Source organism: Oncorhynchus kisutch, unplaced genomic scaffold, assembly GCF_002021735.2.
Source record: "Oncorhynchus kisutch isolate 150728-3 unplaced genomic scaffold, Okis_V2 scaffold3741, whole genome shotgun sequence".
Classification (NCBI taxonomy): Eukaryota; Metazoa; Chordata; class Actinopteri; order Salmoniformes; family Salmonidae; genus Oncorhynchus; species Oncorhynchus kisutch.
In genome coordinates, this window is record NW_022265686.1 from 142,501 (window position 1) to 155,959 (window position 13,459).

The window sequence follows — 13,459 nt, forward strand, 5'->3', positions numbered from 1 at the left end:
CACCTGGCACACACGATACACCTGGCACACACGATACACCTGGGACACATGATACACCTGGGACACATGATACACCTGGGACACAAGATACACCTGGGACATACGATACACCTGGGACACACGATACACCTGGGACACACGATACACCTGGGACACACATGATACACCTGGCACACATGATACACCTGGCACACACATCACATGATCCGAGTCTGGAATGGGTGAGAAACATGGGAGTGATCTGAGTCTGGAATGGGTGAGAAACATGGGAGTGATATGAGTCTGGAATGGGTGAGAAACATGGGAGTGATCTGAGTCTGGAATGGGTGAGAAACATGGGAGTGATCTGAGTCTGGAATGGGTGAGAAACATGAGAGTGATCTGAGTCTGGAGTGGGTGAGAAACATGGGAGTGATCTGAGTCTGGAATGGGTGAGAAACATGGGAGTGATCTGAGTCTGGAATGGGTGAGAAACATGGGAGTGATCTGAGTCTGGAATGGGTGAGAAACATGGGAGTGATCTGAGTCTGGAATGGGTGAGAAACATGGGAGTGATTTGAGTCTGGAAAGGGTGAGAAACATGGGAGTGATCTGAGTCTGGAATGGGTGAGAAACATGGGAGTGATCTGAGTCTGGAATGGGTGAGAAATAATGGGAGTGATCTGAGTCTGGAGTGGGTGAGAAACATGGGAGTGATCTGAGTCTGGAATGGGTGAGAAACATGGAAGTGATCCAAGTCTGGAATGGGTGAGAAACATGGGAGTGATATGAGTCTGGAATGGGTGAGAAACATGGGAGTGATATGAGTCTGGAATGGCTGAGAAACATGGGAGTGGTCTGAGTCTGGAATGGGTGAGAAACATGGGAGTGATCTGAGTCTGGAATGGGTGAGAAACATGGGAGTGATCTGAGTCTGGAATGGCTGAGAAACATGGGAGTGATCTGAGTCTGGAATGGCTGAGAAACATGGGAGTGATCTGAGTCTGGAATGGCTGAGAAACATGGGAGTGATCTGAGGTGTAGCGGTACTAACCTAACCGAAGCAGCATTTTATACCGGAGTCTTTGAGCCAATAAAGTACGATTTGCAAACAGAGGGTAAACAGAGTTGTTGATCTCTTTTATTTTAGGTCCTTGTAGAAGCAGTAGTATTGAGTCTAAACTGGGACAACTAAGCATGCCCAGCAGGCCAACAGTATACGGACTGTGTTTAAAAGGCTGCCTCTAAAGTAATGATGCTAATGTAAAAAAGACGACAGGCTGGTAACACGGTGGGGCTGTGACACGTCCACTGTAATGTTACCAACTCTGACAACATAAAGATAACTTGGTGTCTGAATTTCATGTTGGAGAGAGAAAGAGAAACAGGCTTGAAAGTGCTTCGGATGATACAGTGAGGTAAAACAGAGATAATCACTGGGATATAGATAGCTACTTTGATGTATTTCAGTATAAATGACCGGTGTGACCGCAGAGTGAAGGCTTGCTACTTTACACTGCCCAGGCTATGGGAGAAAAAAACATCTATATCAAATTGCTGCTAGTATCTGCTAGTAATGGTTTACAAAGCAACAATACAAGGTGACACTAGAACGTATACTTGGTAAGTACACTTTCAGGCATATTTCACCATGTTAGACCAGATATGAAGTCTCATTAAGTGGCTAATTGGTCAACAGAGGATATGTTTCCTCTCCACATTAACTCTGTACCGGTACCCCCTGTATATAGCCTCCACATTGACTCTGTACCGGTACCCCCTGTATATAGCCTCCACATTGACTCTGTACCGGTACCCCCTGTATATAGCCTCCACATTGACTCTGTACCGGTACCCCCTGTATATAGCCTCCACATTGACTCTGTACCGGTACCCCCTGTATATAGCCTCCACATTGACTCTGTACCGGTACCCCCTGTATATAGCCTCCACATTGACTCTGTATCGGTACCCCCTGTATATAGCCTCCACATTGACTCTGTACCGGTACCCCCTGTATATAGCCTCCACACTGACTCTGTACCGGTACCCCGTGTATATAGTCTCCACATTGACTCTGTACCGGTACCCCCTGTATATAGCCTCCACATTGACTCTGTACCGGTACCTCCTGTATATAGCCTCCACATTGACTCTGTACCGGTACCCCCTGTATATAGCCTCCACATTGACTCTGTACCAGTAACCCCTGTATATAGCCTCCACATTGACTCTGTACCGGTACCCCCTGTATATAGCCTCCACATTGACTCTGTACCGGTACCCCTGTATATAGCCTCCACATTGACTCTGTACCGGTACCCCTATATATAGCCTCCACATTGACTCTGTACCGGTACCCCCTGTATATAGTCTCCACATTGACTCTGTACCGGTACTCCCTGTATATAGCCTCCACATTGACTCTGTACCGGTACCCCCTGTATATAGTCTCCACATTGACTCTGTACCGGGACCCCCTGTATATAGCCTCCACATTGACTCTGTACCGGTACCCCCTGTATGTAGCCTCCACATTGACTCTGTACCGGTACCCCCTGTATATAGCCTCCACATTGACTCTGTACCGGTACCCCCTGTATGTAGCCTCCACATTGACTCTGTACCGATACCCCCTGTATATAGCCTCCACATTGACTCTGTACCGGTACCCCTGTATATAGCCTCCACATTGACTCTGTACCGGTACCCCCCTGTGTATAGCCTCCACATTGATTCTGTACCGGTACCCCCTGTATATAGTCTCCACATTGACTCTGTACCGGTACCCCCTGTATATAGCCTCCACATTGACTCTGTACCGGTACCCCCTGTATATAGCCTCCACATTGACTCTGTACCGGTACCCCCTGTATATAGCCTCCACATTGACTCTGTACCGGTACCCCCTGTATATAACCTCCACATTGACTCTGTACCAGTACCCCCTGTATATAGCCTCCACATTGACTCTGTACCGGTACCCCCTGTATATAGCCTCCACATTGACTTTGTACCGGTACCCCCTGTATATAGCCTCCACATTGACTCTGTCCCCGGTACCCCCTGTATATAGCCTCCACATTGACTCTGTACCGGTACCCCCTGTATATAGTCTCCACATTGACTCTGTACCGCCTGTATATAGCCTCCACATTGACTCTTTACTGGTACCCCCTGTATATAGCCTCCACATTGACTCTGTACCGCCTGTATATAGCCTCCACATTGACTCTGTACCGGTACCCCCTGTATATAGCCTCCACATTGACTCTGTACCGGTACCCCCTGTATATAGCCTCCACATTGACTCTGTACCGGTACCCCCTGTATATAGCCTCCACATTGACTTTGTACCGGTACCCCCTGTATATAGCCTCCACATTGACTCTGTACCGGTACCCCCTGTATATAGTCTCCACATTGACTCTGTACCGCCTGTATATAGCCTCCACATTGACTCTTTACTGGTACCCCCTGTATATAGCCTCCACATTGACTCTGTACCGGTACCCCCTGTATATAGCCTCCACATTGACTCTGTACCAGTACCCCCTGTATATAGCCTCCACATTGACTCTGTACCGGTACCCCCTGTATATAGCCTCCACATTGACTCTGTACCGGTACCCCCTGTATATAGCCTCCACATTGACTCTGTACCGGTACCCCCTGTATATAGCCTCCACATTGACTCTGTACCGGTACCCCCTGTATATAGTCTCCACATTGACTCTGTACCGCCTGTATATAGCCTCCACATTGACTCTGTACCGGTACCCCCTGTATATAGCCTCCACATTGACTCTGTACCGCCTGTATATAGCCTCCACATTGACTCTGTACCGGTACCCCCTGTATATAGCCTCCACATTGACTCTGTACCGGTACCCCCTGTATATAGCCGCCACATTGACTCTGTACCGGTACCCCCTGTATATAGCCTCCACATTGACTCTGTACCGGTATCCCCTGTATATAGCCTCCACATTGATTCTGTACCGGTACCCCCTGTATATAGCCTCCACATTGACTCTGTACCGGTATCCCCTGTATATAGCCTCCACATTGATTCTGTACCGGTACCCCCTGTATATAGCCTCCACATTGACTCTATACCGGTATCCCCTGTATGTAGCCTCCACATTGATTATGTACCGGTACCCCCTGTATATAACCTCCACATTGACTCTGTACCGCCTGTATATAGCCTCCACATTGACTCTGTACCGGTACCCCCTGTATATAGCCTCCACATTGACTCTGTACCGCCTGTATATAGCCTCCACATTGACTCTGTACCGGTACCCCCTGTATATAGCCTCCACATTGACTCTGTACCGGTACCCCCTGTATATAGCCTCCACATTGACTCTGTACCGGTACCCCCTGTATATAGCCTCCACATTGACTCTGTACCGGTACCCCCTGTATATAGCCTCCACATTGACTCTGTACCGGTACCCCTTGTATATAGTCTCCACATTGACTCTGTACCGCCTGTATATAGCCTCCACATTGACTCTGTACCGGTACCCCCTGTATATAGCCTCCACATTGACTCTGTACCGGTACCCCCTGTATATAGCCTCCACATTGACTCTGTACCGCCTGTATATAACCTCCACATTGACTCTGTACCGGTACCCCCTGTATATAGCCTCCACATTGACTCTGTACCGCCTGTATATAACCTCCACATTGACTCTGTACCGGTACCCCCTGTATATAGCCTCTACATTGACTCTGTACCGGTACCCCCTGTATATAGCCTCCACATTGACTCTGTACCGGTACCCCCTGTATATAGCCTCCACATTGACTCTGTACCGGTATCCCCTGTATATAGCCTCCACATTGATTCTGTACCGGTAACCCCTGTATATAGCCTCCACATTGACTCTGTACCGGTATCCCCTGTATATAGCCTCCACATTGATTCTGTACCGGTACCCCCTGTATATAACCTCCACATTGACTCTGTACCGGTACCCCCCTGTATATAGCCTCCACATTGACTCTGTACAGGTACCCCCTGTATATAGCCTCCACATTGACTCTGTACCGGTACCCCCTGTATATAGCCTCCACATTGACTCTGTACCGCCTGTATATAACCTCCACATTGACTCTGTACCGGTACCCCCTGTATATAGCCTCTACATTGACTCTGTACCGGTACCCCCTGTATATAGCCTCCACATTGACTCTGTACCGGTACCCCCTGTATATAGCCTCCACATTGACTCTGTACCGGTATCCCCTGTATATAGCCTCCACATTGATTCTGTACCGGTAACCCCTGTATATAGCCTCCACATTGACTCTGTACCGGTATCCCCTGTATATAGCCTCCACATTGATTCTGTACCGGTACCCCCTGTATATAACCTCCACATTGACTCTGTACCGGTACCCCCCTGTATATAGCCTCCACATTGACTCTGTACCGGTACCTTCTGTATATAGTCTCCACATTGACTCTGTACCGGTACCCCCTGTATATAGCCTCCACATTGACTCTGTACCGGTACCCCCTGTATATAGCCTCCACATTGACTCTGTACCGGTACCCCTGTATATAGCCTCCACATTGACTCTGTACCGGTACCACCTGTAGATAGCCTCCACATTGACTCTGTACAGGTACCCCCTGTATATAGCCTCCACATTGACTCTGTACCGGTACCACCTGTATATAGCCTCCACATTTACTCTGTACCGGTACCCCCTGTATATAGCCTCCACATTGACTCTGTACCGGTACCCCCTATATATAGCCTCCACATTGACTCTGTACCAGTACCACCTGTAGATAGCCTCCACATTGACTCTGTACAGGTACCCCCTGCATATGTATGTTTCCTGGGAATATTGGTCAACTGAAGGATGTATGTTTCCTGGGAATATTTCACATATGTTGTCATGACTTTTCTTATAAATCTCATAAAGGGTCATGAATAACGTTAACACTAGGAAAGCATCATGTGCCAGTAGCCAGTAATTATTACCAACTCATGAAGCAACTGTCACCCATTACCATTTAGATTCCTCTGTATATCTAATATGGACTTTTCAGAGAGATATTCAGTGTAAATCAACAACAACAACAACAACAACAACAACAACAACAACATGAATGAAAATACAATATCAGTTCAAAAACACAACATAAATAAATAAAAAATAAAAAAAAGTAAAGGAGGGGGAAAGTTCATTGAAAAATTGACAATTTTCAGATAAAAAAACTGAAGTACAAGTACGGACACAAAAAACAACAACAAAGGATACAACAACATCGACTACATCACAGCTGGACCAATCACAGAACACAGAATCAACAGCTGGACCAATCACAGGCACACAGGGTCAACAACTGGACCAATCAGAGGGGAGACGATTGGGTAAACCTTCCACTAGGCACAGATCAGACCACTGAAGCCAATCAGCCACAGGTTCTTAATGCACAACAGACGACAGAGAGGGATGGACACTACAAGTTCTCCTTATATATATATATGAATAACACACATCCAGCCAACTGCCACGACGGAGGACCAGAACAGACCAGACCACCACTTCACTTCAAAACAGCTCACTGATCTTACATCTAGAGTTACAGCCAGATACAAACCCCAAGAGGGATGACAGGGAGAGAGAGAGAGAGAGGCTGGTTGCCTACAGTACAGCTCTACAACAGCATTACATGGCTCTAGGTTGGATAGAGAGAGAGAGAGAGAGAGAGAGAGAGGAGGTGAGGGAGAGAGAGAAGAGGTGAGAGAGAAGAGATAAGAGAGAAGAGGTGAGAGCGAGAGAGAGAAGACGTAGAGAGAGAGAAGAGGTGTGAGAGAGAGAGAGAGAGAGAGAGAGAGAAGAGGTGAGAGAGAGAGAGAGAGAGAGAGAAGAGGTGAGAGAGAGAGGTAAACCAGACCTCAGAACAGATTGACAGCGTCATGCTATAGTAAAGGCAGAGCAGCAGGATATAGGGAAGGAAGAGGCGTCACGACCTGGACAGCTAATCACATCTAACAACACAAAGCTAACGAACGAACGACAGGAAAATGGCAGAAGTCATAATTACCACGCTCATGAGTGATGACTGAGGAGGGGAAGACAGTACATTAAACCAAAGAGAAGAAAGGAAAGAAAGAAAGCAGAAGTCAAACAGATTACAAATAGCTTTCAATATGGTTTTCATATCGGTTTGTTTCTTTGCAAATAAATCAGTTTAGGGTGAAGTATAGCGCAGAGCAGAAGTTGTCACTGTACATTGTAGAGAATTATGGAACCACGTTTGGGTCTTTGCCTGTCAAAAAACAAGATAAACGTCAATTAACACTATTTGACGTGTCAAAATAAGCTTGTTGTTATGTGAATATGACTGCACGTCACATAATAATTCAACACGTTCATACATGTTTTACATAGTTATTACACATTGATTACAGTATCCACGTTGTGTTTCATATGTCATGTCGTGTTTCATATGTCATGTCCTGTTTCATATGTCATGTCGTGTTTCATATGTCATGTCGTGTTTCATATGTCATGTTGTGTTTCATATGTCATGTCGTGTTTCATATGTCATGTCGAGTTTCATATGTCATGTCGTGTTTCATGTCGTGTTTCATATGTCATGTCGTGTTTCATATGTCTTGTCGTGTTTCATATGTCATGTCGTGTTTCATGTGTCACGTCGTGTTTCATATGCTATGATGTGTTTCATATGTCATGTCGTGTTTCATATGCTATGATGTGTTTCATATGTCATGTCGTGTTTCATATGTCATGTCGTGTTTCATATGTCATGTCATGTTTCATATGTCATGTCGTGTTTCATATGTCATGTCGTGTTTCATATGCTATGATGTGTTTCATATGTCATGTCGTGTTTCATATGCTATGATGTGTTTCATATGTCATGTCGTGTTTCATATGTCTTGTCGTGTTTCATATGTCATGTCGTGTTTCATATGTCATGCCGTGTTTCATATGTCATGTCGTGTTTCATATGTCATGTCGTGTATCATATGTCATGTCGTGTTTCATATGCTATGATGTGTTTCATATGTCATGTCGTGTTTCATATGTCATGTCGTGTTTCATATGTCATGTCGTGTTTCATATGTCATGTCAAGTTTCATGTCGTGTTTCATATGCCATGTCCTGTTTCATATGTCATGTCGTGTTTCATATGTCATGTCGTGTTTCATATGTCATGTCGTGTTTCATATGTCATGTCGTGTTTCATATGCTATGATGTGTTTCATATGCTATGATGTGTTTCATATGTCATGTCGTGTTTCATATGTCTTGCCGTGTTTCATATGTCATGTCGTGTTTCATATGTCTTGCCGTGTTTCATATGTCATGTCGTGTTTCATGTCTTGTCGTGTTTCATATGTCATGTCGTGTTTCATATGTCATGTCGTGTTTTATATGCTATGATGTGTTTCATATGTCATGACGTGTTTCATATGTCTTGTCGTGTTTCATATGTCATGTCGTGTTTCATATGTCATGTCGTGTTTCATATGTCATGTCGTGTTTCATATGCTATGATGTGTTTCATATGTCATGTCCTGTTTCATATGTCATGTCGTGTTTCATATGTCATGTCGTGTTTCATATGTCATGTCGAGTGTCATATGTCATGTCGTGTTTCATATGCTATGATGCTGGTCAACAGACACACTTCCCCAGGCTCTGGACAGTGCTGGTCATAAAACAAGCTAGCTAGCTGATGGGTGCTAGCTGAAAAACTTAGCAAACCGACATAATCTGTTTCAGTAGCTATTTTGTTTAAAATATATATATTTTAACTAGGCAAGTCAGTTAAGAACAAATTCTTATTTACAATGACAGCCTAGGAACAGTGGGTTAACTGCCATAATCAGGGGCAGAACGACAGATTGTCAGCTCGGGGATTCAATCCAGAAACCTTTTGGTTACTGGCCCAACGATCTAACCACTAGGCTACCTGCCACCCCTATCTATCTAGCTAGGTGTCATAATCTAAAATAACCCTAAATTATAAGACAGTTCTTACTTGATTAATGGTGGTCGGACCCATTTATGTGAAGCTAGCCACAATAGTGGACTTTGCGGTTCGCCTTCAAAATAAAAGTCTCAATGAAAGTGATGCAAATTAATACAAATAGTGGAATCATGCCATAATGGAATAGATCATACTAAACTAGGTTGGAATGTTCTTATATAAATTCGACAAAATTCAATAATTTGTTAATTTGACAGAAACCTATTGAAAACACACTGGATGTAGTAGACTTTAGAATTGCATTGGGGGCTTATGATCCTTATTTCACTGTACAGCCTTACCTATGGGTTGTGGATCAATGACATGGGTTATCAGTCTACTCAGTGACACCCAGAGAACATTAGCATCATAGCTCTTATTGCGGGACTCTGAAACCACTGTGAATTCAGCCTCATGTTATTTTTTTTTATTTTTTTTTTTACCTTTATTTTACCAAATTCTTATTTTCAATGACGGCCTAGGAACAGTGGGTTAACTGCCTGTTCAGGGGCAGAACGACAGATTTTGTACCTTGTCAGCTCGGGGATTTGAACTTGCAACCTTTCGGTTACTAGTCCAATGTTCTAACCACTAGGCTACCCTGCCGCCTCTACACTCTAACCACTAGGCTACCCTGCCGCCCCAATGACATGTATTGTACCAGTCAACCCTACAATGTATTGAACACAAGACAACGTGGAGGTTTTGGAGCCTGATATCGCTGAGGAGGACGTTGGGGAAAAAAGCACTTGGGTACTGAGTAGACTGATAACTCCATTTCATTGCTCCACATTCCAACACTCCAGCCTTGTTTAAAACATCTTAAGGATAGGGGGCACTATTTTGACGTCTGGATGAAAATCCCAAAGTAAACTGCCTGCTACTCAGGCCCAGAATGATATGCATATAATTGGTAGATTTGGATAGAAAACACTCTAGTTTCTAAAACTGTTAAAATGATGTCTGTGAGTATAACATAACTTATTTGGCAGGTGAAACACCGAGGACAAACCATCCAGGAAATCTTTTTTTTTTTTTGAGGTCACTGTCTTTTCAATTGGTTTTCTATAGGGAACTAGATTTATGAGGGACCTGGTTGCAAATTCCACTATTGTGGCTTCAAAACACATAACCCGGCCCGGTCAAGCCACACTACCCACATGAAGCTAGCTGGCTGCTTATAAGGTTAGTTTTGGGCAGCAGGGTTAAGTAGCTGGCTAGCTAGTTATTTCAATAGGAGAACAACAAGTAGCTACCTAGCTAATACTTACTCACATGGATTCCTAAATCATTGCTAAGTGAAAATGAATGCAGTTTCTACTGGTAATTGTTTTCAGGCTGGTTGCATTGGTGCTAGCTAGGTACCAAACTAAAGCTAGCTAGCTAGGTAACAAACTAAAGCTAGCTAGCTAGGTAACAAACTAAAGCTAGCCAGGTGCCAAACTAAAGCTAGCTAGCTAGGTACCAAACTAAAGCAAGCTAGCTAGGTACCAAACTAAAGCTAGCTAGCTAGGTACCAAACTAAAGCTGGCTAGCTAGGTACCAAACTAAAGCTAGCTAGCTAGGTACCAAACTAAAGCTGGCTAGCTAGGTACCAAACTAAAGCTAGCTAGCTAGGTACCAAACTAAAGCTAGCTAGCTAGCCCAGAAATTGCTAATAGCATCTGTATCAAATATTTTTGCAAACATGTTTGATCCTGATTTAATTTCAAACAGACGTTTTCCCATTCGATGGAATAGATAATGTGTTATTACCTAGATAATGTGTTGTTACCTAGATAATGTGTTATTACCTAGATAATGTGTTGTTACCTAGATAATGTGTTGTTACCTAGATAATGTGTTGTTTTTTGACACGCAAAGACCCAAACGGTGTTCCAAAGAGAATTAAGAAAAGAGAATTTAGAAAAGGAAAAGAGTTGGTCAAAGTTCTAGAAGAATGCACATTGTAGAGAATTTAGAATAGGAATTAAGTTGGTCAGAGTTCTAGAAGACTGCACATTGTAGAGAATTTAGAATAGGAATTAAGTTGGTCAGAGTTCTAGAAGACTGCACATTGTAGAGAATTTAGAATAGGAATTAAGTTGGTCAGAGTTCTAGAAGACTGCACATTGTAGAGAATTTAGAATAGGAATTAAGTTGGTCAGAGTTCTAGAAGACTGCACATTGTAGAGAATTTAGAATAGGAATTAAGTTGGTCAAAGTTCTAGAAGACTGCACATTGTAGAGAATTTAGAATAGGAATTAAGTTGGTCAGAGTTCTAGAAGACTGCACATTGTAGAGAATTTAGAATAGGAATTAAGTTGGTCAGAGTTCTAGAAGACTGCACATTGTAGAGAATTTAGAATAGGAATTAAGTTGGTCAGAGTTCTAGAAGACTGCACATTGTAGAGAATTTAGAATAGGAATTAAGTTGGTCAGAGTTCTAGAAGACTGCACATTGTAGAGAATTTAGAATAGGAATTAAGTTGGTCAGAGTTCTAGAAGACTGCACATTGTAGAGAATTTAGAATAGGGTACAGTGACAAAACAGTTGGTTGATTATTCATAACCCCCCCCCCCCCCCCAAAAAGGAATTGTATTCCGTTTCAATCAAGTAGTGGCAACATGTGTGACCCACTATGAAACATTTTGTTTTAAAATGAGGGAGAGAAAACTAAACAAACAAAATAAAAGAGCTAAATGCTTCCATTTCTTCTACTGCATATGAGAAGTAATATAGTAATATAAACCAGGAAGGAAGGGCCATAAGAACAGTGAGGGTATGACAGAAAACCTTCCAGATGCCTCCTACTAACATTAACAATGATCATTTTGAAGGGTTTATTATGTCGCAAAAAAAACGAATATATACAAAGCAATGATTAGTGATTGCTGTTTGTTTGTTCAACCCTGTGGCTCCACTGATTCACTCTGCTCGTGCTGATTGGCTTGCGTATGGGATAAGCTTTGTGCTGATTGGCTTGCGTATGGGATAAGCTTTGTGCTGATTGGCTTGCGTATGGGATAAGCTTTGTGCTGATTGGCTTGCGTATGGGATAAGCTTTGTGCTGATTGGCTTGCGTATGGGATAAGCTTTGTGCTGATTGGCTTGCGTATGGGATAAGCTTTGTGCTGATTGGCTTGCGTATGGGATAAGCTTTGTGCTGATTGACTTGCGTATGGGATAAGCTTTGTGCTGATTGGCTTGCGTATGGGATAAGCTTTGTGCTGATTGGCTTGCGTATGGGATAAGCTTTGTGCTGATTGGCTTGCGTATGGGATAAGCTTTGTGCTGATTGGCTTGCGTATGGGATAAGCTTTGTGCTGATTGACTTGCGTATGGGATAAGCTTTGTGCTGATTGGCTTGCGTATGGGATAAGCTTTGTGCTGATTGGCTTGCGTATGGGATAAGCTTTGTGCTGATTGGCTTGCGTATGGGATAAGCTTTGTGCTGATTGACTTGCGTATGGGATAAGCTTTGTGCTGATTGGCTTGCGTATGGGATAAGCTTTGTGCTGATTGACTTGCGTATGGGATAAGCTTTGTGCTGATTGACTTGCGTATGGGATAAGCTTTGTGCTGATTGACTTGCGTATGGGATAAGCTTTGTGCTGATTGACTTGCGTATGGGATAAGCTTTGTGCTGATTGGCTTGCGTATGGGATAAGCTTTGTGCTGATTGGCTTGCGTATGGGATAAGCTTTGTGCTGATTGACTTGCGTATGGGATAAGCTTTGTGCTGATTGGCTTGCGTATGGGATAAGCTTTGTGCTGATTGGCTTGCGTATGGGATAAGCTTTGTGCTGATTGGCTTGCGTATGGGATAAGCTTTGTGCTGATTGGCTTGCGTATGGGATAAGCTTTGTGCTGATTGGCTTGCGTATGGGATAAGCTTTGTGCTGATTGGCTTGCGTATGGGATAAGCTTTGTGCTGATTGGCTTGCGTATGGGATAAGCTTTGTGCTGATTGGCTTGCGTATGGGATAAGCTTTGTGCTGATTGGCTTGCGTATGGGATAAGCTTTGTGCTGATTGACTTGCGTATGGGATAAGCTTTGTGCTGATTGGCTTGCGTATGGGATAAGCTTTGTGCTGATTGGCTTGCGTATGGGATAAGCTTTGTGCTGATTGGCTTGCGTATGGGATAAGCTTTGTGCTGATTGACTTGCGTATGGGATAAGCTTTGTGCTGATTGGCTTGCGTATGGGATAAGCTTTGTGCTGATTGACTTGCGTATGGGATAAGCTTTGTGCTGATTGACTTGCGTATGGGATAAGCTTTGTGCTGATTGACTTGCGTATGGGATAAGCTTTGTGCTGATTGACTTGCGTATGGGATAAGCTTTGTGCTGATTGGCTTGCGTATGGGATAAGCTTTGTGCTGATTGGCTTGCGTATGGGATAAGCTTTGTGCTGATTGACTTGCGTATGGGATAAGCTTTGTGCTGATTGGCTTGCGTA

General features: G+C 43.7%; 1 protein-coding gene across 1 annotated transcript in view; it reads right to left on the reverse strand.

The window, feature by feature from the left end:
- Positions 1–13,459, reverse strand: part of LOC109887079 (ryanodine receptor 2) — a 307,522-nt gene that overhangs the window by 50,921 nt on the left and 243,142 nt on the right. The window contains 1 exon segment of the mRNA XM_031820923.1: positions 7,061–7,078. Coding sequence (XP_031676783.1) covers positions 7,061–7,078 — 18 coding nt within the window.